Source organism: Pristis pectinata, chromosome 8 (genome assembly GCF_009764475.1).
Source record: "Pristis pectinata isolate sPriPec2 chromosome 8, sPriPec2.1.pri, whole genome shotgun sequence".
Classification (NCBI taxonomy): Eukaryota; Metazoa; Chordata; class Chondrichthyes; order Rhinopristiformes; family Pristidae; genus Pristis; species Pristis pectinata.
Window position 1 is genome coordinate 7,829,766 of NC_067412.1, and position 24,237 is coordinate 7,854,002.

General features: G+C 44.7%; 1 protein-coding gene across 1 annotated transcript in view; it reads left to right on the plus strand.

The window, feature by feature from the left end:
- LOC127573683 (ras-related protein Rab-26-like) overlaps positions 1-24,237 on the plus strand; it is a 336,554-nt gene that overhangs the window by 204,882 nt on the left and 107,435 nt on the right. The window contains exon 5 of the mRNA XM_052022102.1: positions 12,357-12,409. Coding sequence (XP_051878062.1) covers positions 12,357-12,409 — 53 coding nt within the window. The remainder of the gene's footprint in view (positions 1-12,356; positions 12,410-24,237) is intronic.

The window sequence follows — 24,237 nt, forward strand, 5'->3', positions numbered from 1 at the left end:
AGGGGAGGAGAGGCGATGGGCAGGTCATTAAGGCGGGGGAAGGGAGCCACAGGAATAAGGGAAGACAAAGGAGTTGGGGGGGGGGAGGGAAGAAAAAGAAGGGTTGGAGTTAACAAAAGTTCGAGAAATCGATGTTGAGGCCATCAGATTGGAGACTCCCAAGGTGGAATATGAGGTGTTGTTCCGCTAAACCCTCTTTTGTTCGTTCTCAAGGTCTGAGCATTGCTGGCGAGAGCAGCATTTATTGCTCGTCCCTCACTGCCCTTGAGGAGCTGGTGGTGAGCAGCCTCCTTGACTGGCTGCACTCTGGAGAAGGTGCTCCCATGGTTGTATTGGGTCGAAAGTTCCAGGATTTAGACCCAGATGGTGAAAGATCAGTGGTGTGTTTCCGGGGAAGAAGAGAGTGTGAATTCAATAGAAAGTAGAAAGTGGTGGTGTTGTCCTTGTCTTTCTGGGTGGTGTAGATCACAGGTGTAAGCATTTCACTGCCTCATTGGTATGAGGGAGTCTGTCTTACTGAGAATCATAGTGTCATACAGCAGAGAGATAGGCCCCTCAGCCCACCACATCTATGCTGACAAGAGAGTAAATTGGTTTGTTATTGTCACATGTACTGAGGTACAGTGCAAAACTTTGTTTTGAATGCCATCCATACAGATCATTTCATTACAACAGTGCATTGAAGTAGTACAAGGGAAAAGCAATAACAGAATGCAGGATAGTGTTATGGTTACAGAGAAAGTGCAGTGCAGGCAGACAATAAGGTGCAAGGCCATAACGAGGTAGATTGGGAGGTCAAGAGTCCATTTTATCATATTAGAGGACTGTTCAATAGCCTTTTAATGGTGGGATAGAAGCTGTCCTTGAGCCTGGTGGTAAGTGCTTTCAGGCTTTTGTATCTCCTGCCCGATGGGAGGTACATACTAATTCCACATACCACCACTTGGTCTGTAATTTTCTATGCCTTGACGATTGGAGTGCTCAGTGTTGTGGAAGTCTCAATCACCTTCTCAGGCAGTGCATTCCAAACTCCAATTACCCTCTGGGTGAAAAAAGTTCTTTCTGTATCCTCCTGAAATCTTACTCTTTATCTCACACCTATGCCCTCTAGTTATAGACAGCGCTACTATGGGGAAAGGTTCACTGCTGTCTACTCTGTTCTTGTTCCTCATAGTTGCATCCACTTCTGTCAGGTTCCCCCCTTAACTTTCTCTGCTCCAAGGAAAACCTGGCCTATCCACTGTCTCCACATAACCGAGACACTCCATGCCAGCAAGCATCTTCTGAGGAACAGAAGGACATTGGTGAGACCGCACCTGGAATATTGTGTGCAGTTCTGGTCACCATACTACAGGAAGGGTGTGATTAAACTACAGAGATTGCAGAAAAGATTCACAAGGATGTTGCTGGGACTGTAGGGCTTGAGTTATAAGGAGAGACTGGATAGGCTGGGAATGTTTTCCCTGGAGTGAAGGAGGCTGAGGGGCGACCTGAAAGAGGTTTATGAAATCATGAGGGGCATAGATAAGGTGGATGGTCACAGTCTTTCTCCCAGGGTAGGGGAGTCTAAGGGCATAAATTTAAGGTGAGGGGGGAAAGAGTTAAAGGGTGCCTGAAGGGCAGGTTTTTCACACAGAGGGTGGTGGGTATGTTGAACAAGCTGTGCCAGAGGAAGTGGTAGAGGCAGGTACAGTTACCACATCTAAAAGATTTTAGACAGGTGCATGGACAGGAAAGGTTTATAGAGATATGGACCAAAAGCAGCCAATGGGACTACCTTAAATGGGCACTTTCTTCAGCATGGATGAGTTGGGCCAAATGGCCTGTTTCCGTGCTATATAACTCTATGACTCTATAACATCCACAATATGCAAATTTCTACCTGATTTTCATAGGAAGTATATGCTGTTTGATTGGAAAAGGTGGGTGCTTTGATTAGTTCTTCTCTGATGTCAGTTGTGGCTGAGTCAGTGGCACTCACCTCTCAATCAACAAAGCCTGGTCTCAAAACTCCCGAAATTTGAGAACTTATCTCCGCAGATACTACAGTGCAGAGCTGTGGGTCAACTGCGTGGGTGGAGGTGCTGTCTTTCAGGTGAGCTGTTAAATTGTGGCTCTGTTACTCTCAGGTAAGGCAAAATATTACGTTGAACAGTACAGGACAGTCAGGGGTAAGTTTTTTTACACAGAGAATGGTGGGTGCATGGAACGCACTGCCAGCAGAGGTTGTGGGAGCAGATACATTAGGGGCATTTAAGAGACTCTTAGATAGCCACATGAATGATAGAGAAATGGGGGGGCTATGTGGGAGGGAAGGGTTAGATAGATCTTAGAGCAGGATAAAATGTCGGCACAACATGGTGGGCCAAAGGGCCTGTACAATGCTGTAACATTCTATATTCTAGGACAGGAACAGGCCCTTCAGCCCACAATGTTTATGCTGAACACGATGCTGAATTAAACTAAATCCCTTCTGCCTGCGCATGATCCATTATTCCCTCCATTTTCTGCATGTCATGTGCCTGTCTAACAGCCTCTGAAACACCACTGTCGTGTCTGCTTCCACCACTATTCTTCCAGTAGTTATTCCACAACCAGCATCCTGTGACAGATTTTCAGTGATTATCACACTGTTAGTGAGAGCTTGCTGTGCACAAGTTAGCAGCCGTGTTTCCTATATTTACTTTCAGAGGTGTTTCATTGGTTGCAAAGACACGCAGAGCCTCTGAGCGACGATAGAAATAGGCGTTCTTTCATGTTTGTGACCGACGAGAACAGAGAAAGATCGGGGGAACTATTGATCGAGAGTGTGGAGTTCTGACATATCACTGGTTAGTGCTGCTGCCTCACAGCTCCAGGGACCCAGGTTTGATCCCGACTTCTGGTGCTGTCGGTGTGGAGTTTGCATGCTCTTCCTGTGACCATGTGGGTTTCTGTGGGGTTTTGTCCTGCATCCCAAAGGTTAGTTGGCTGTTGTAAGTTACCGCTCAGTGTAGGTAAAATACTCAAAGTGTATTGCTGAGCAGAGAGAGGGAAATAAGGACAGGGGGAACAAGACTGAAGGGAGCCTAGTATGGAGGCAACGGTCCGAATGGTGTAGTAAGTAAGGAGGGAGAATTGGAATCAAATCAAATAGAGAAAGAGAAATAAAAAGAGAGGAAGTGACTGTTCAGTACTAAGCACGTCCCCATGATTCACTAGTTTGTGTTCACAAAACTCCCAGGCGGCTGCCACAGGTGTTGCAGTGTTTGATTGTCTGGAGCCATCTGCACTGAAAAATGTGCTCCCTTCCCTTATTGACTTAACACAACGACCAATCACAAAGGCGGCGTCAGGCAATTGTACTTGGATTGCTTAACGTGTTGGTGAAGTAGTGGCATGAAACGCACTCAGAATCTTTGCAAGGCAGGCGAGGGGGAAAAGAAAGACTTTGTTGTGACATTCAGTTCATACGGTGCGGGAAACCAACCAGGAATGCTAATGAGTTTTTTAATTGGGTGCAACACCTACATCAGCCCTGCGATTTACAGCTGACACACTTGCACATGTAGCAGATGCACAGGGTATTAATTAAGGGAATGTTTCAAGAGGAGAATGATTTCAGAAAGGATCATTTTGTGTTGATTTTATTCAAAGTGGAGGAATAATTTTATTTTGAAACTGAGCAACGTCCAGCCTTCCATCTGATGACATCTCACCCTGGAGATGTTTGCTCTTGGTGTGGGCTATAATTTGCCAACGTCATCTGGCAGAGTGACAGGTCTCGAGTGTGTGTGGGAAGTCATTAACTCCTGGCATGGTGGAGTGAGCGTCTGGCACTTGAGGGAGAATGGACACAACAGTTGGCAGCTTCGGTGTCTTTATGTCAGCCTGTTTGTTGCAAACTAAAAGGAAAGAGAGGCACGTAAAAGTCTTTTGATTCACAACGAAAATGAGACTGCTGGAGGAACGCAGCGGGTCAGGTGGCATCTGTGGAGGCAGAGGGATAGAATATAGATCAGTACGGCACAGGCCCTTCAGCCCACAATGTCTGTGCAGAACACGATGCCAAATTAAACTAAATCCCTTCTGCCTGCACATGATCCACATCCCTCCAGTCCCTGCATATTCGTGTGTCTATCTAACAGTCTCTTAAACACCACTATCGTATCTGCTTTCACCACCACCCCTGGCAGCCCGTTCCAGGCGCCCACCACTCCCTGTGTAAGAAAAAACTTGTCCTGCACATCTCCTTTGAACTTTCCCCATCTCATCTTAAATGCACGTCCTCTTGTACTTGAGAAACAAAGGACCGCAGATGCTGGAATTTAGATGAAAAACACGATGATGCTGGAGGAACTCAGCAGGACAGGCAGCATCCGTGGAGAAAAGCAGGCGGTCAACATTTCGGGTCAGGACCCATCCTCAGGACTGAAGATAGGAAAAGGGGAAGCCCAGTATATAGGAGGGAAAAGCAGAGCAGTGATAGGTGGACAAAAGAGGGGAGGCGGGGTGGGCAGAAGGTGGTGGTAGGTAGATGCAGGTAAGAGATAGTGACAGGCAGGTGTGGGGGAGGAGGGGAGAGCAGATCCACCGGGGGATGGGTCAAAGGTAAGGAGAGAGAGGTAAAAAAGGTAGGAAATAGGAAAGAGAAGAAGCATGGTGGGGCGGGGGGAGGTGGTGGTTGTTGTGGGGAAGGGGGGTGAGGATTACCTAAAGCGGGAGAATATAATGTTCATGCCCTTAGACTGCAAGGTTCCAAGTACTTGATATTTCTACCATGGGAAAAACATTCTGATTATTTACCCTTTCTGTGCCTCTCATAATTATGTAAACCTCTGTCAGGTTTCCCCTCAGCCCAACACTCCAAAGAAAACAACCCAAGTTTGTCCAGTCTCTCCTCTAATCCAGACAGCATCCTGGTAAACCTCTTCTGCACCCTTTCCAAAGCCTCCACATTCTTCCTGTAATCAGAATTGCACATAATAGCATACTGCACAAGATGGTTGATGTCTCAGGTTGCTATGCAAGATGGCTGTATCACTGACCAAGGTGGCATTTGCTGTCTGTCCATCATTGCCCCTTGAACTGATTGGCGGTGAAGATTCAGTCACCAGATTGGTAGTCAGTGTAGATTCACTTTAGATCTTTCTGGATCACTCATGTCCTTCGGGTCTGGCCTCTATATGACACCTGATCCACAGTAATGTAGGTGACTCTTAAAATGTCCTCTGAAGTGGCCCAGAAAGCCATTCTGTTCAGTATCAGAATCAGATTTATTATCACTGACATATAACGTGAAATGTGCTGTTTTGCGGCAGCAGTACAGTGCGAAGACATAAAAATCTATAAATTACAAAATAAATAGAAAGTGCAAAAAAGGAATAACGAGGTAATGGTCATGGGTTCATGGACGGTTCAGAAATCTGATGGCGGAGGGGAAGAAGCCGTTCCTGAATCATTGAGTGTGGGTCTTCAGGCTCCTGTACCTCCTCCCATAAATGCTGCCCTGGCCAGTGGTACTCATGCCCTGAAAAAAAATGAATAAATGATAAAAAAAAGCATAGATCTAGAGGTTTTTAGCCCTTTTCAGGGGACATTTGGGTGGGTCTAGCATTATATAAAGGCCAGCCTTGGGAAGATGGCACAACCTGAACTCGATGGGATTTTATGACTCTCTGGTGGTTTTGCAGTCACCATTACTGATGTTAACTTTAAAATTCCAAATTTGTTTTTAAGTTATTGATTTTAACTTCTTCACCTGGAACAGTTGGATTTGAGTTTGCGAGTCTGGACCAGTAGCCCAGGCCTGTTGAATATACATCCAGTAATTCGACCACAATGAACCAGATCTCCAAATGACACTCAGGGGCTATAATAAATCAGTGCATTAGTTAATGATAGTCTGCACACAGACTAAAACTTCTCAACATCTAATACACAATGGGCATCCAGTAAAAATGAAAAGCTTGCATGAACACAGCACTTTTCTCAATCTCGGGATGTTCCAAGATGCTCTACAACCAGTGACAGACGAACACTTACAGCTACAGTGCAGAAAACACTACAGCCAATTTACAGATAGCAAGCTCCCATATTTTGATAACAAGATAGCCTCAGTAGCGTTAACTGAGGGATTACAAACTGACTAGGCCATGGAAATATCTCTTCTACTCTTCTTCAGAGTACTATCTTGAGATCTTTTACATCCACCTGAGAACAGACAGGACTGCAGTTTAATATTTCACCTGAAAGATGGCCTCTCCAGTGTGTGCAGAGCAGCACGTCGCATGTTATGGAGCAGGGGCAGGGAAGTGGGACTAATTAGCTCTGTTAAGGAGGTGGCACTGGTACAATGGTTGAACAGCAGCCACAGTGCCAATGTGTGTGTGTGGTAATCTCTGAAGAAATTGGTGACTGCACTTTATCTGCTGATGTCATTGGATTATTCTGATAGCATTTAACGCTGTACAGGATAAGGAAACAATGCTTTGTAATGCATATGTGGTTTAGACAGGTCTAAGATTTCCAGGTCTCCTGGATTGTCCTGGAAACTCCTGGAATTCAAGGTTAATCTCCTACTGACAGCAGTTGGTCAAGGAATCGTAGAATGTTGGAAACACAATTGGAGTATTTAATTTTCTATGAACAATTTCATTTTATTTAATATAAAAAGTTGGATACTTTGGCAGAGGAAATGTTATTGACATGATGTTGAATATTGTCCAATAAGATTATGAAAGGTAACCAGGTCACCAGTTGGTGTGAGAAAGCGGGGCACAGCAAGGATGATGATATCAGGTGACCAATGTGGCAACTAGAATCAAGAGGTCACATGCCAATGCCTTATGGATGTGGCCATTTAGAGTTGGCAACTCCGTTGGGATTGCAAGTGCTGGGAACAGATGTAGATTGGCGCAGCAAACACTGTAGCAACTTCAGTTGAAAGTCCTCACAGAACATGGAGCATTTTCCTGCATTCTGGTCTACAAGCACACAACTTAATTTTGTTGTGTGGTGATCGAGGACAATTGGAGTGGTTCCAGGGAGAATTAAGTCTGCCTGCTGAGACCTGACCGTATACATGTAGCAGCTGTTGAGGGCTTTTCAGGCTGAGGTGCCTAAAATCACTGGGAAGACCATGTTGTAAGACTTGGTGATTCATTCTTCCTCTGCTTTGTCATGATAATTGCAGATGGGATGTCCCCTGCTGTGGGGTTTGGGCCTTGTTTTCACAGCCCTGAGCTTGTGGCATTTCTGCCCTTCTTAAAAATGAGAAGGGAGCTGAGATGTGGCTGTCTGGTTCCGGTCCATGCTGGGATACCTGACGCCCGTGCAACTGAGCCATCCTCACAAACAGTAGGTGACGCGCAACTATAGTCAATGATTGAATTAAACACCCCACTGTTTATTAAATTGGGAAGACCAAGTGCACGTTCAAGGTCCAGCAAAGTTAATATGGTACTAAATTATTGTATTAATCAGGAAAGATTTCCAAGATAATTGAGTCACATAAAGATGAGAAACTGAGGTAACTGGACTGAGGGGATATTGGATTAGATTCATGGTTACTTCTCTCTCAATCTTCATTCCATTTACTTCACCAAAGGCATATTCAGCAACAACTGCAGCCCACCTTGTATGGAATCCACAGGGCACAAGTCAGGAATGCAGCAGAACATTTTCACCTAGCCTGGATGAGTTCAGTTCCAGCTGCACTTGAGAAGCTCGACACCATTGAGGACAAGGAGACACAAGAGACTGTAGATGCTAGAACCTGGAGCAACACACAAAGCTCTGGAGGAACTCAATGGGTCAGGCAGCATCTGTGGAGGGAAATGGACAGTCGGCGTTTTGGGTTGAGACCCTTCATCCAGTCCAGATGAAGGGTCTCAACCTGAAATGTCGACCATTGAGGACAAAACAGCCCATCGACTACCCTAAGCATTCATTCCTTCTGCCACCAGTGTACATTGGCTGCAGTGTGTACCATCTACAGAATGTGCTGCAGTTGCTTGCCCAGGCTATTCCTGACTGCCTCCCAAACTCAGGACAGAAGTTGAATGGGACCACCACCATCTCCAAGCTCCCGATCAAGTCACACACCTTCCCAGCTTGTAGTTTATTGTTGATGGTTCTCATCCCTACTCAACAACTGCAGTGTTCCAGAAGGGAGCTCACTCTCTCAGGAGCAATTAGGGATGGAAAGAAATGCTGGCCTTGTCATGGCGGTGGAAGCTGGATCATTAAATATTTGATAGATCGAGGAATAGAGGGGTGTGGAGAAATAGCACAGAGGAGGAGTTGAGGCCAGCATGGACCATTCATGATCATATTAAATGGTGGGGCAGGCTTGATGGGCCGAATGGCCTTCTCCTGCTCCTAATTTCTTGTGTCAGTAAATAAAAAGGGAAAAATAGAGGTAACTCTGAGAAGCGGGTGGTTACAAGATCTTCAGATATCCACAGGAGGTCCCATGTCTGAAAGGCATACGAGAGGAGATCTGGTTAAATCCAGAGCTACGGGTTAAGTGGTGAAAGGTTCAGTCATTGAATCTTGTGGAGAGTGGGACCAGGGATGGGGGATATGGAGTCTGACTGTTTGAAGTTGGTGGGAAAACAACATTGTGGCCCTAATTATATTCTGTTGGACAGGCCGTGAGTCATAGAGTCATACAGCATGGGAACAGGCCCTTCGGCCCAAATCGACCAAGATGCCCGTCCAAGCTAGTCCCATGCCCGCATTCAACCCATATCCCTGTAAACCTTTCCTGTCCATGTACCTGTCCAAGTATATTTTAAATGTCATTTTTTTAATCTACCCCAACCACTTCCTCTGGCATACCATGTACATGCCACCCTCTGTGTGAAAAAGTTGCCCCTCAGGTCCCTATTAAATTCTTCCCCTCTCACCTTAAACCTATGCCCTCTAGTTCTTGATTCCCCAACCCTGGGAAAAACTGTGTGCATTCACCCTATCAAAACCCCTCGCGATTTTATATGCCTCTTATAAGATCACCCCTCATTATCCTATGAATTATGCCCCAGTGAATAAAATCCTAACCTGCCCAAGCTTTCCCTCTAACCCAGTCCCTTGAGTCCTGGCAACGTAGATCTTTTCTGCACTCCTTCCAACTTAATGGCATCTTTCCCATAGCAAGGTTACCAAAACAGTCCCCAATATTCCAAGTGCAGCCTCACCAACATATTGTACAACTGCAATATCATGCCAAAACCTTGCTCCCAAAACAGACTCTCTGTTCCGAGCTCTGGCATGGGAAGAGATAAGCAGGTAGACAGGAGGATGTTCTCAGAATCTCCTTGGAAGAATCCAACATCCCCACTGATGCCCCAGAATCTCAGGCTCATGATCGCTGAAGGTGGTAAAGGACAAGATAAGAACCTGTGTCCATGTAAAGGGAGCACACAGACGCCCAGTGTAAATGGTGTAAGGAGCAGACCAGCTCACAAACTACCCATCCACCTACACCGTCGGCCAACACTTGTCCCATCCATGGCAGAATCTGCAGTTCCCACTTTGGCCTCATCAGTCACCTCGGAACCGACAGAATTGGAACGAAAGCACGTCATCCTCGATCCCGAGGGGACTGTCCAAGAAGGAGAGGATATAGGAAACGGAAAATAGGGGAAAGTGGGTCATTTCTAGATTGGCACGTGGCATGGCACAGAGGTCAGTGCTGGGTCCACAACGACATATATTAGTGACTTAGATAAAGGAACTATATTTTAGTCAACTTTACTGATGATGCAAAGATAGAGGGCAAAGAAAAGGGTTCTTTTACCTTCTCCCTTTCCTCTGTCTCTCTCTTTGTCTGCCTCCATCTATCATTCACCTGCCACAGTCTCGCAACTCCACCCCCAGTCACCTCCCCACCCTAGAACTACCTGCCTGCCATCTTACACCCCTCCTCGGAATCCTTTCTCGACACTCCCCCTCTCATCTTTATCCCGGCCATCTCCCCTTTCGACTCTCAGTCCTGACGCAGGGTTTCGACCTGAAACGTCGACATTTCCTTCCCTCCCACAGATGTTGTACGACCCGGTGAGTTCCTCTAGCAGACTGTGGGTCCTTTTACCTCTGTTGAAAGACTGGAGTAAGGATAGAACAGTGCCCTTGCAAGGATGTCCGAGTTTCCTACAGCATCTGGCGGCACAGTCTACTGAGAAATCAGAAGAGTTCTGAGCTGATTACAGTGTGGTCTCTTGTCTCCAAGTTAAAGCAATCAGGAAGATGGTGTATAACTGTGTGGCTGCCCATTGGGTTCAAGTGCGCTACTTGTCTCACACAAGTCCAGGTTAGTTGCTCTACAGATGCTCTACAGGTGTGAGGGGCTTCAGTTTGAATAAAGATGAAACGCCTCACTTAAACTGTAGACGACGCAGCAGCAGGTTGGAGAGTCTGGAGCTGGGTTACTTAACTGTTTACTTTTGGATGCGGCTAACTCTGACAGGGCCAACATTTGTTCGCCATCCCTGATTCATTGAGGGACAGGTGGTGAGGTGTACCAGGCTGAAGGTTCTGTGCATTTGAACTGCATGGTTCTAAAATGTTCTCATGAGCCAAGAGTGGAGGACTCCTCAATCAGTCCTGTGTTAAGGATGCTGAAAATCAGAAATAAAAATTGAATAGTTGGAAACACTCAGCAGGTCAGGCAGCATCTGTGGGAAGAGAAAGAGTTAACATTTCAGATCTAGGATGCTTCATCAGAACTCATTGATCCATCGGTCTATAAAATGCATTGTAAGCTTGGTGTTTTCTTAATTTTTCTGCCAATTTTCTTTTAAAAATATCTTTTAAATTATTTCATGAAACATGCACATGACGCTGGAGACTGGATTTTATAGATTGATGGGTCACAGACCTGAAGCATTAACTGTTTCTTCTCTCCACAGATGCTGCCTGACCTGCTGAGTATTTCCAACATTTTCTGTTTTATTGCACGATAAGAAATCTTAGCTTGTTCTTACTGTCCAAATATTACATCCACACCAGCACTGATGAGTGATCAATTTTCAATGAGACAATCGACTGTAGACTTAGAGACAACAGAGCTGTCCTGCCCTGTCCAGGAGACCTGAAATGGAGGTTTCATATTGGTATTGGTGTTGGTTTGTGGGTTTCCTCCGGGTGCTTCGGTTTCCTCCCACATTCCAAAGACGTACAGGTTAGGAAGTTGTGGGCCTGCTATGTTGGCGCCAGAAACGTGGCGACACTTACGGGCTGCCCACAGAACACTCTACGCAAAAGATGCATTTCACTGTGTGTTTTGATGTATATGTGACTAATGAAGATATCTTAGTCTTACTATTGCCACATGTACCGAGATACAGTGAGAAGCTTTTGTTTGCATGCCATCCAGGCAGATCATCCCAGACATAATTACATTGAGGTAGTAAAAAGAAAAAAGGATGCAGGAATAGTGTTGTAGTTACAGAGATAATGCAGTGCAGGTAGACAAATAAGGTGTAAGGGCCACGACGAGGTAGATTAGGAGACCAAGAGTTCATCTTTTAGCATATGAGGGATCTTATCAAGAGTCTGCTAGCAGTGGGATAGAAGCTGTCCTTGAGCCTGGTGGTACGTGCTCTCGGGCTTTTGTATCTTCTGCCCGTTGGGAGGGGGGAGAAGAGAGAATGACAAGGTCGGGAAGGATCCTTGATTATGTCGGCTGCTTTGCCAAGTCAGCACGAAGTGTAGACGGAGTCACTGGAGGGGAGGCTGGTTCGTGTGATGGACTGGGCTGTGTTCACAACTCTGCAATTTCTTGCGGTCTCTGTGTTTGGTGGGTCCCATGTGGACCAGACTGGGTAAAGGCAACAGATTTTCTTCTCCGAGGGACCTTGGCAAACCAGATGAATTTTTATGACAGTCCATTAGTTTAATGATCACATTCTATTCCAGATTATTTAATAACAAAATTTAATATCTCTGAGCTGCTGTGCTAAGATTTGAACTCGCGTCTATGGATCATTAGTTCACCCCACTGGATTGGTAGTCCCTTACCTTAACCACAACTAATGTGAACGAAACCTAACATGTGAGAAGTGACTACAACCCATGGCCATAAACCTTCCGTGTGCTTCCCTTGGCGACCAGCATTGGATTTCTCCCCTTTGGATTTTATGTCACAGCTACAGACCATTCAGCTCATCATTACTGTGCAGGCCTTTTTGAAAGAACTATCTAATCAGGCATGCCCTCTTAAATATCGTTGTTAGCTTTATGTTTGTATCTTCCCATAACCCTGTGTATTTGGTTTCTTTTTTTAATTAACAGGTCAATGCAACAAAACTTTTTCTTGTACATTAATCACATTAACAGCTTAATTTTATAAATGGTCTCTCTTCTCTCCCCAGCTCTGTTACTGCTGTATGATGTCATGAACAAAACATCATTTGACAACATTCAGGTAGGCAAAGTTTCATTTAGCAGAGTGCAACTCGGTATGTTATGTGCATTGGAACAAGGGATGACCAACGTTTTGGTAATGACCGCGACGGATACTGAGATTAAATGCGACTCCAACTTGATAGGATCTGCTCCTGTAGAAATTCACAATCTGGGTGATAAGTGTACAGATTCAATAATTTGTTCAAAATAAAGCCAGCATCCCACGGTAAAGGAGAAACGTATGTCAGCAAGGATTGCTTTCATCAAGAACAAGGATGAAATGAACTGTTGAGCTCCTTAGGTGGAACTGCAGACTTGGTATTTTAGGCTCTGAGTATGAATATGGAAATAATATTGAGGAATATTAGTTTACAACACTCTGTAGTAAGATTTTTAAAAATGTTAACCAATGCTGAAGTCTGTGCAAAATATACAAATTGACTCTTCTGAGCAATAAGAGTAATGCATTGTGCTGTTAATTAGCAGGTTGGTTCCATTTTATGAATTGCAGATACCTGCTTCACTATTTGGAAGTGTGATATTTAGATAAATTTGAGAACCAGTTGCTCACTCTATATAGAACCATGAATTCTGTTCATTGTTATGATAAAGGAGTATGAAGGGGGACTGCATTTACTCTTGAGTTAGGAAAATCATTTACATTGAAGATGTAGCGGTTAGCGTAACGCTATTACAGCACCAACGACCCGGGTTCAATTCCGTCCACTGTCTGTAAGGAGTTTGTATGTTCTCCCCGTATATCTGGGTGGGTTTCTTCCGGGTGCTCCGGTTTCCTCCCACATTCCAAAGACGTACGGGTTAGGAAGTTGTGGGCATGCTATGTTGGCGCCGGAAGCGTGGCTACACTTGCGGGCTGCCCCCAGAACACTCTACGCAAAAGATGCATTTCACTGTGTGTTTCGATGTACATGTGACTAATAAAGAAATCTTATCTTAGTAATTTGTGTCTAAAAGCTTCATTTTGAAAGACCTTTACTTCAGGTTGAGATGTTGAAGTAATTGCAAGAGTTGGCACACTGTGTACTGAATATCAGTTTCCCATAAGGACAAGGTGTAAGTGAGCTAAAAGGTAGTTAATATTTTCCTTTTAGCAAGCTGCGCAAGTCCTAATCATCTTTGCTTAAAAGTTGAATTTAGTTTAACAGCATCATTCAACTTGTGCAGAGAAGGACATTTTCTCCACACAATAAGTGTAAAGCCATCCAAATGGAAGAATATTGTGATGGGCCAGATTTTTCAATTACAATAATGAAGAAACAGCAAAGTGGTGAAACCTATCGTTAACAGTGCTATCAAGTGGCACTTACTCACCAGGGACGTACTCACCATTATCCAGTTTGGGTTTCTCCAAGGCCACTCAGGTCCAGACTTCACAAAAGCTTTGATATAAATAAGGAGCTGAATTCTACAGGTGAATTTTACAGGTAAGGTGAGAGTGACTACCTTTGACATCAAGGCAGCATTTCACTAAGTGCGGCATCAAGGTACCCTAATGAAACTGAAGCCAGTGGGCATCAAAGGTTAAACACTCCAGTGGTTGGACAAGGCAAGATGGTTGTGGTTGTCAGGGGTCACTCAGCCCAGCTGTGGGACATCATTGCAGGAATTTCTTACACCAGTGTCTTTGGCCCAACCCTGATCTGCTTCATCAATGACCTTCCTTCCATCGTAAGATCAGCAGTGGAGATAGTCGATTATATAATGTTTAATTCCATCAACAAATGAAGCAGTTCATGTCTGCATGCAGCAAGACCTGTTCCCCAGGGTTGGTGAATCAAGAATTAGAGGGCATAGGTTTAAGGTGAGAGGGGAAAGATTTAATAGGAACCTGAGGGGCAATTTTTTCACCCAGAGAGTGGTCAGTATATGGAACGAGCTGCCAAAGGAAGTGATTGAGGCAGGTACATTAACAACATTTAAAAGGTATTTGGACTGGTACATGGATAGGAAAGGTTTAGAGGGATGTGGGTCAATCCCAGGCAAATGGGACTAGCTTAGATGGGAATCTTGGTCAGCATGGACCAGTTGGGCCAAAGGGCCTGTTTCTGTGCTGACTCTGTGACTAAGACCTAGACAACATTCAGGTTTTGGCTGATAAGTGGCAAGTAACATTCACACCACAAAGTGGACATTTCCAGTGAGAGGAAATCTAAGAATCTTCATGTGACATTCAATGGCATTACCATTGCTGAGGCCCCCACCATTAATATTGTAGGGAGTTGCCATCGACCAGAAACTCATTTGGACCAGCCACACAAATACTGTGGCTACAAGAGTAGGTCAGAGGCTGAATATCCTGTGGTGAGTGACTCACCTCCTGACACCCCAAAGCTTTTCCACTGTCTCCAAGGCAGAAGACAGGAGTGTGATGAACTAGTCTGGATGATTGCAGCTCCAACAACTGGGATACAGGCAAATAGGACTAGCTTAGATGGTAATCTTGGTCGGCATGGACCATTTGGGCCTGTTTCCGTGCTGTATGACTCTATAACTCGTAGGATACTCAGCACCATACAAGGCAAAGCAGCCTGTTTGATTGACACCCCCATCAACCACACTAAACATTCACTCCCTCCAACACTGACACCATGTGGCTGCAGTGTGTATCATCTACAAAATGCACTGCAATTACTTACTCAGGCTACTCTTTAACAGTATCTCCCAAACCTGCAACCTCTCCCACCAAGAAGGACAGAGCCAACATCACCAACGATAGGCTCCCCTCCAAGTTGCAGATCATCCTGGCTTGGAAGTATATTGCTTGATCTTTCATCGTCACTGGGTCTAAATCCTGGAACTCTCCACCCTACAGCACTGCGGATGCATCTTAACCTGAAAGACTGGAGCAATTCACACCACCTTCTCGCGGGCAATTAGGGGTGGACAATAAATGTTGAACTTGCCAGCAATGCCAAGATCCTGAAATGAATTTAAAGCAACATCACTGCCATTATGCAATGAAAGAGTTTCTGGCGTATTCAATTTAAGCTTGAAATCCAGAAGTTGTTGTCAGTGATATCTTGCTCTGTCACAGGCAGCATTTGTTTACAGCCTTCTCCATGTTATCTGCAATGATTCGTGATCAGGCAAAAACTTAAGGCATTTAAGAACTAGACTCGATAAATTAACCTGAATATGTGCATGAAGTTGGAAGTGAGTTTTAGTCATAATTATTACCATCATTTCAGCACCACAATTACAGACTGTGGCTTTGCAGGTAGTGCAGTTTTCTTACAGTTCCAGCAATCCAGCTTTGATTCCATCTGTCTCTGTGGAGTTTGCATGTTATCCCTGTGACTGCGTGAGTTTCCTCCTGGTACTCTGGTTTCCCCCCAGATCCCGAATTTATGCTGGGATAACTGGCTGCTCTAAAATGCCCTGAGTGTAGTTGGGGTGTTAGGAGAATCAGGAGAGTTAATGGGCATGTGTGACAGGATAGATTACAAGGAAATTAATAGGTGTATGGAATTGATTCGGCCTTTCTGTGAACCAGCTTGAGGGGCTGAATAGTGAGATAAGATAAGATTTCTTTATTAGTCACATGTACATCGAAACACACAATGAAATGCATCTTTTGCGTAGAGTGTTCAGGGGGCAGCACACAAGTGTCGCCACGCTTCTGGCGACAACATGGCATGCCCACAACTTCCTAACCCGTGCGTCTTTGGAATGTGGGAGGAAACCGGAGCACCCGGAGGAAACCCACGCAGGCACGGGGAGAACGTACAAACTCCTCACAGACGGCGGCGGGAATTGAACCCGGGTCGCTGGCGCAGTAATAGCGTTACACTAACTGCTGCACTACTGTGCCTGCCTCCTATTGTGATAAGGGAAATGAAAATATGAATGTTTGTATGTGTTGATTGTGATTCCGTATAAATAATTGAACAAAAAGATTTTGTAAAAAGTCCACTTGTTATTTTCCTTCCTGTAATCTCTTCATGGAATCAATAGAATCATACAGCATGGAAACAGGCCATTCAGCCCAACTCATCCATGCCAACCCATGGGCACCTTCTGTATTAACCCCGTAACCCAACATTTGGTCCATAGCCCTCTATGCCTAAGTGATTCAAGTTCGCATTCAAACACTTCTTAAGTGCTGTTAGTGGCCCAGCTTCAACCACGGTTTCAGGCAGTACATTCCAGGCACTCACCACTCTCTGGCTGAGGAAGGTCCCCCTCATTCCCCCTCTGAATCTCTTCCCCCTCACCCTAAACCTATGTCCTCCAGTTTTTTTCACTTCTGATATAGCACATAGAACATAAAGCAGAGGAACAGGCCCTTCGGCCCACAAGGTTGTGCCGAACTAATTAAACTAATAATTAAATGCCTACCCAAACTAATCCCTTCTGCCTACACAATGTCCGTATCCCTCCATTCCTTGTACATTCATGTGCCTATCTAAGAGCCTCTTGAATGCCTGTATCGTATCTGCCTCCACCACCACCCCTGGCAGCGCATTCCAGGCACCCACCACTCTCTGTGTGAAAAAAACTTGCCCGCGCATCTCCATTGAACTTATCCCCATGCATCATAGATGCATGTCCTCTAGTATTAGGCATTTCGACTCTGCGAAAAAGATACCGGCTGTCTACTCTATCTATGCCCCTCATACTTCTAACAGGTCTCACCCCAGCCTCCACCGCTCCAGAGAGAACAACCCATGTTCGTCCAACCTCTTGTGATAGCTCATGGCCTCTAACCCAGGCAGCATCCTGGTAACCCTCTTCTGCACCCTCTCCAAAGTCTCCAGATCCTTGAGTGTCATGAGTCCATTGATGTGCGACTGGTTCGCAGGTTGCTGTGTTACTGAACCAGATTCGGCGGAAGACTGCAATGCAATACAACTGCTCTCATGGTATCTGGCTGGTTGTTTTCCCCTTTGTAAGACTGAATGTTTTGTTCTTTTTGGCTGTGGTGCATTTCATACTTTTCACGAGGTACCTTTTCCCCGAAGGCTCTGCGAATGAAACAAGAGCACAGTGATGTTGAATTGTGAATGTGGATTTTATTGGGGTAAGATTCTGCTATAAATCACCAGGCTCCACGTCCCCTGCCTCAGGGGCTCCCTTGTTAGAGATGAAATCTGTCTCAGTGAACAGCATTGGATTTGTAATTTAGCTCTGTGGAAGAATTCACTTCCCCACTCCCACCTCCCATGTCACCATCCCCAGCCAAGATGCATTTGACACTTTGCATTTAAGAAACGTAAGTGATTCTGTCCGTGACTGCATAAATTAGCAGCTCTTCTTACTTTAAAGGACTTGATGGGATAGATGAAGAGTTGACGTTTCCCCTGACATTTAGAGCAACAATCTGCTGGAGGAACTCAGCGGGTCGAGCAGCATCCGGGGGAGGAGAGGAATTATCGACATATCGGGTCAAAACCCTGCATCAGTTTTCCAGCTCTGATGCAGGGTTTCGACCTGAAACATTTGTTGCTCCAGATTCCAGCATCTGCGGTCGCTTGTGTCTCCATTTTCCCTGATATTTAGCCTGATCCACTGTTCATCTCCACGTCCAACCCATTCACATGGATTCTCTCTTCTCCACCCCAATCCATTGCTTAGTTAATTGGTAAATTGGTTTATTATTGTCATATATACTGAGGTACAGTGAAAACCTTATCTTGCATACTGTCCATACAGATCAATTAATTACAGCAGTGCATTGAGGTAGTACAAGGTAAACAGAGTTCAAGAGCTGCAAGGTAATGTTGCAGCTCTATAGAACTCTGGTTAGACCGCACTTGGAGTATTGTGTTCAGTTCTGGTCGCCTCATTGTAGGAAGGATGTGGAAGCTTTAAAGAGGGTGCAGAGGAGATTTACCAGGATGCTGCTTGGATTGGAGAGCATGTCTTATGAGGACAGGCTGAGTGAGCTAGGGTTTTTCTCTTTGGAGAGGAGGAGGTGACTTGATAGAGGTGTACAAGATGATAAAGAGGTATAGATCGAGTGGACAGTCAGAGACTTTTTCCCAGGGCAAAAATGTCTAACATGAGGGGGCATAATTTTAAGGTGATTGGAAGAAGGTATAAGGGGGATGTCAGAGGTAAATTTTTTACACAGAGAGTGGTGGATGCCTGGAACACACTGCGACAGAGGTGGTGGAGGCAGATACATTAGGGACATTTAAGAGACTCTTAGATAGGCACATGAATAATAGAGGAAGGGGGGGCTATGTGGGAGGGAAGGATTAGATAGATCTTTAGGCAGGATAAAATGTCGGCACAACATTGTGGGCCGAAGGGCCTGTACTGTGCTATGTTCCATGTAACAGAGTTACATTTTTCTTCTACACCTGCATCCCATTCACAGAAGCACTCTGTCTTACACTTCTCAGGATCCCTGAGTCTAGTCACCCACGGTCTCCCCTGCACTTGAACACACCCACCCCTCCTATACCCTGTGGGGCAGATAGATCATAAGACCATAAGGTATAGAAGCAGAATTAGGCCATTCGGTCCATCGAGTCTGCTCCACCATTCAATCATGGCTGATTTTCTTTCCAACCCCATTCTCCCACCTTCTCCCTGTAACCCTTAACCCCCTTACCAATCTGGAACCTATCAATCTCTGCCTTAAATATGCCCAATGACTTGGCCTCCACCGCCCTCTGTGGCAACAAATTCCACAGATTCACCACACTCTGCCTGAAGAAATTCCCCCTCATCTCAGTTGTAAAGGGATGTCCCTTTATTCTGAGGCTGTTCCCTCGGATCCCAGACTCTCCTACTGATGGAAACATCCTCTCTACGTCTACTCTATCCAGGCCTTTCAGTATCCGGGAGGTTTCAATGAGATCCCTCCCTCATCCTTCTGAACTCCATCGAGTACAGGCCCAGAGACATCAAACGATCGTCATACATTAAGCCTTTCATTCCTGGGATCATTCTTGTGAATGTCCTCTGGTACCTCTCCAGGGCCAGCACATCCTTCCTTAGATACGGGGCCTTAGGTTATCTTAATGTTGCGCTTAAGGCAGGTAGTTCCTGACTTGGGGGCAATGTTATGCAATGGTGGAGTATCAGCAGGTAACGAGTTCTAAAGCAGCCCAAACTTGCTGACCTCTATCTGCAAATATGCATCACCCATGGAATGCTGACTCTCCACTTATAATGTGAACTCAACTCGTCAAGCCAAGTTGAGTTTATTATCGTGTTCACAAGTACAGTGAAAAACTTGCAGCAGTATCACAGGCACATAGCTATAGACGACCTACAGAATATAAATTATACATAAATTATGCAAGACATTGAAGAGAGAGTAAAAGAACTGTGCAAAAATCAGATCATAGTGCAAAAATAAGATACGATTAGAGACGAGTCCATGGTCCTGCAGGAGGTGGTCTGTAGTGTTCCGTTGCTGAGGCAGGGTTAGGGTTTTGCAGGTCAGTTCAAGAATCTGACGGTTGTTGGAAAGTAGCTGTTCCTGAACCTGGTGGTGTGGGACTTCAGGTTGTTGTCTTGCATGAGGAGGATTTTCCAATTGTTGAATGGATCAAATTCAAATAGAGTGACAGTACATTGCTGATGACAAGTTCAATGCCATTAATAAGGGGAGAGATTTAGCAAGAGAGTTGATTGCCAACTATGAACTGAAAACAAGCAAGATGGCGCTGGAGCGTGGTGACTCGTTGTGAGCTGCTCTCTGCAGATCTCCTCATTACTTCTACTATAACCCTACTCTTTTAAATTTAAATTCTATGTACTATGTATTCCTTTATTGTTTTACTGTGTACTACCTCAACGCACTGTGTACGAACGGTATGCAAAACAAGTTTTTCACTGTACCTCGGTAAAAGTGACAATAATAAACCAATGCCAATAATCTCCATCTGGGAATGAGAAATTTGAAGGTCTCCTTTTGTCTCATTTTAGATTGGAAAAGAACTATAACTAAACATGGCCTTGGCAGGTGCAGGGGGAAAGTCAAAGTGGAGTTTATTGTCATCTGCACAAGTACAGTGAGGTACAGGTGCAATGAAAAACTTACTTGCAGCAGCATCACAGGCACATAGCATTAGAGACAACATTCACAAGAAAAACATAAATTATACAAGAAAGAACACAATTACAACTAAAACAACATTGTGGTGCAAAGTGGTCATAGTGTTGCTGTACTGAGGTAGTGATTAGGGTTGTGCCGGTTGGTTCAAGGGAATGGTTGAAGGGAAGTAGCTGTTGTTGAACCTGGTGGTGTAGGACCTCAGGCTCCTGTACCTGCTGCCCGATGGTAGCTGAGAGAAGATGGCATGACCCAGATGGTGGGGATCTTTGATGATGGATGTTGTCTTCTTGAGGCAGCGCCTCCTGTAGATACTACCGATGGTGGGGAGGGATGTGCCCATGGTGTATTGGGATGAGCCCACTACTCTCTGCAGCTTCTTGCATTCCTGCATTCGAATTGCTGTACCAGACCACGATGCAACCAGTCAAATAAACATGGAAAAAGAAAATGCATAACATGAGATCATAATCATGTGTCCACACATTCACCTGACAGTATCAAGGGCTTGCACTCGTGTGCTCCTCCAGCGGGTGGTAAATTTAAATGCCTGCATATTCCCCCAACTAAAACTCCACTTTGAAGTTTGTAACAGGTGTCTGATTCATTGTCTTTGCCAGCTTTCAACAGCTCTGCATTCTTGTAGAACAGCATCATCGTAGCATGAGACACTTTATGGTGTGTATGACTTACGAGCTCCTTTTAGTCATAACTCATAATCAGTGCTGAAAGATGTCTGTGCACTGCAGGGTACTGTCTTACAGGGCTAATTAAACATGGCATAAACCCAACTCGCTCGTCACTGCTAAGGCAGCAAGGTAATCTTAGATATTTGCAACTAAGGACATGGTAGAAGTGCTCACTGCTGGAATCTGGCTGTGAGGACTAGGTTGGGGTCATTGTTGCCCAGATGTTAGAGGTTGGCTGGGATAGCAGAGGTATAAACTTACAATGCAGCATCAGTAGAGGGAAATGGATGTGTCGACGTTTCGGATCGAGACCCTTCATTTGGAATGAAAGAGGAGAGGGGACATAGCCTCTATCTCTCCTCTACCCTTTCAGTTCAGATGAAGGGTCTTGACTCGAAACGTCGACCGTCCATTTCTCTCTACAGCCTGACCCGCTGAGTTCCTCCAGCAGTTTGTTTATTGTTTAGGATTCCAGTATCTGCTGTCTCTTGTGTGTCTATAAATTTACTACGGGATGCCAGGGTATCGTGACCTGCCTTAGGGTCAGAAAGTGTCACTCCAGAGACATAGCTTTCAAATCCATGTGATGCTTCAGTGATATGTATAAAATGCTGACCTGTAGCTCAATCTGCTCTCCAAGGTGGACATAATAGATTCCCTGGCCTTATTTCAAAGGGCTGAGGAGTTATATACCCCTGCCTTACAGCCAATATTTATCCTGCAGCCAACATTAACATAAAGAGATTATCTGTTTGTCATCACGTGGGAGCATGCTGTCCTCAGGTTGTCTGCTGTACCTCCCACATCCCATAAGAACTTGCCCTTCAAAATGTAAATTGATAAGTTGGTTTATTATTGTCACATGTACCAAGGTACAGTGAAAAACGTTTTGCATGCCATCCATACAGATCATTTCATCACATTGAGGTAGTACAAGGGAAAACAATAACTGAATGCATAGAAAAGTGTTACAGTTCCAGAGAAAGTGGAGTTCATGCAGACAATAAGGTGCAAGGCCACGATGATGTAGATTGTGAGGTCAAGAGTCCATGTTATTGAACAAGAGGTATGTTTAATAGACTTATAGCAGCAGGATAGAAGCTGTCCTTGAGCCCGGTGGTATGTGATTTCAGGCTTTTGTATCTTCTACCTAATGGGAGAGGGGAGAAGAGAGAATGTCCGGGGTGGGTGAGGTCTTTGATTATGTTGGCTGCTTTACTGAGGCAGCGAGAAGATATAAAACTATACAAAACTGTATAAAACTATATAAAGCTATATAAAACTTTGATTAGGCCGCACTTGGAGTATTGTGTGCAATTCTGGTGCAAGGCCATGGCAAGGTAGATTGTGAGGTCAAGAGTCCATCTTATACTAAGGAACCGTTCAATAGTCTTATAACAGTGGGATAGAAGCTGTCCTTGAACCTCGTGCTTTCAGACTTTTGTACCTTCTGCCCGACGGGAGGGGGGAAAAGAGATAATGTCCGGGGTGGGGGAAATCTTCGATTATGTTGGCCGTTTTACCAAGGCAGTGAGAATGTGCTTCATTGGGTTTTGAGACAAAAGGTGCTATGGTAATGCAGGTTAGCTTTGGAGTGCTGCCAGATGTGAGACTAAACCAAGGCCCACAGACAGTAGTGGTCTCGAGGAAGTGTTGTGATAAAGAGTGGGTGGTTTGCCCAGTGCTCTGGCCAGCATTTATCCCTTGAGCAGTTTTACTATATTGTGGTCAAGACTAAGGGAGCTAAGACTTTACTCTTTGGAGAGAAGGAAGATGAGAGGAGACATGATAGAGGTGTACAAAATATTGAGAGGAATAGATAGAGTGGACAGCCAGCGCCTCTTTCCCAGGGCACCAATGCTCAATACAAGAGGGCATGGCTTTAAAGTAATGGGTGAGGAGTTCAAGGGAGATATCAGAGGAAGGTTTTTTACTCAGAGGGTGGTTGGGGTATGGAATGCGCTGCCTGGGGCGGTGGTGGAGGCAGGTACATTGGTCAAATTCAAGAGATTACTAGATAAGCATATGGAGGAATTTAAAATAGAGGGATATATGGGAGGAAGGGGTTAGATAGTCTTAGGTGAGATATAAAGGTCGGCACAACATTGTGGGCCGAAGGGCCTGTACTGTGCTGTACTGTTCTATGTTCTATGCTCTCTGCTGCTTGCTGGGCTCCATTCCTTCTCCTGCTTCATGCTGCTTGCACCTTAAAGCAGGAGATTTCAGGATAAACAGGGTGGGAAATTGCTGCAACTCTGTGCTTTCTGCCGTGTTTGTGTGGTAATTGTTTGTGGTCTGCCTTTGATGAGGCACTTCTCTGTCTTATGTTGTATGTCGGAGATTGACAAGTGACAATTGCAGTCATTACTGGCCAGAATCTTTCAAATGAAAGCATGAGATAATTAACATCAAAACACAAACTGACTTTTCTGTTGGAGAGTCTTGGTTGGATTCTCAAAGAACATGTTGCTGTCTCCAGCATCATTATGTCTGTTTCATATAATAATTTTAAAGACTTTTTCCTTGATTTAAAAGAAAATCAGTAAAACACTTAAGAAAGCAGAATCCATACACTGTTTTCTCTTAATGATTAACATTCTTAATGGATTTTATAGTTTGATGGACCAATCATTTCTGATGAAGGGTCCCAGATTTGAAATGCTAACTGTTTCTCTTTCTGCCTGACCTGCTGAATGTTTCCAGCATTTTTTGTTTCTCTTTCAGATTTCCAGCTTTTTGATTTTCAATAAAGGCATTGGAATGGTCTGTGTATAGAGTGAAATCTGGTCAATGTATCTGTGATCTTTCTGGATTGATTCTTTAACTCTGCCACTCAAATGTCCTGACTTAATGATCACAGTCCTACTTTATTGGTTGTTCTATGGATGCTCCTTCTACATTTCCTTAACAGTTTTCTGCATCTCTGTGAGACCACCACTGTAATACCTTTTCTCTAGGTCCAAAGGTCTGGGGCAGAAGTTTCTCTTTGGTAGTGAGCACTAAAACCTGTGTGCCTTTATTGGCCTTTTGGTGAACTTACCAATGTGCCGATAGTTCTAAATGGAATTCACAGTGCAGAGTTGAATGCATATAGCAGCTGATACCCATGCATGCATTTAGTATTGA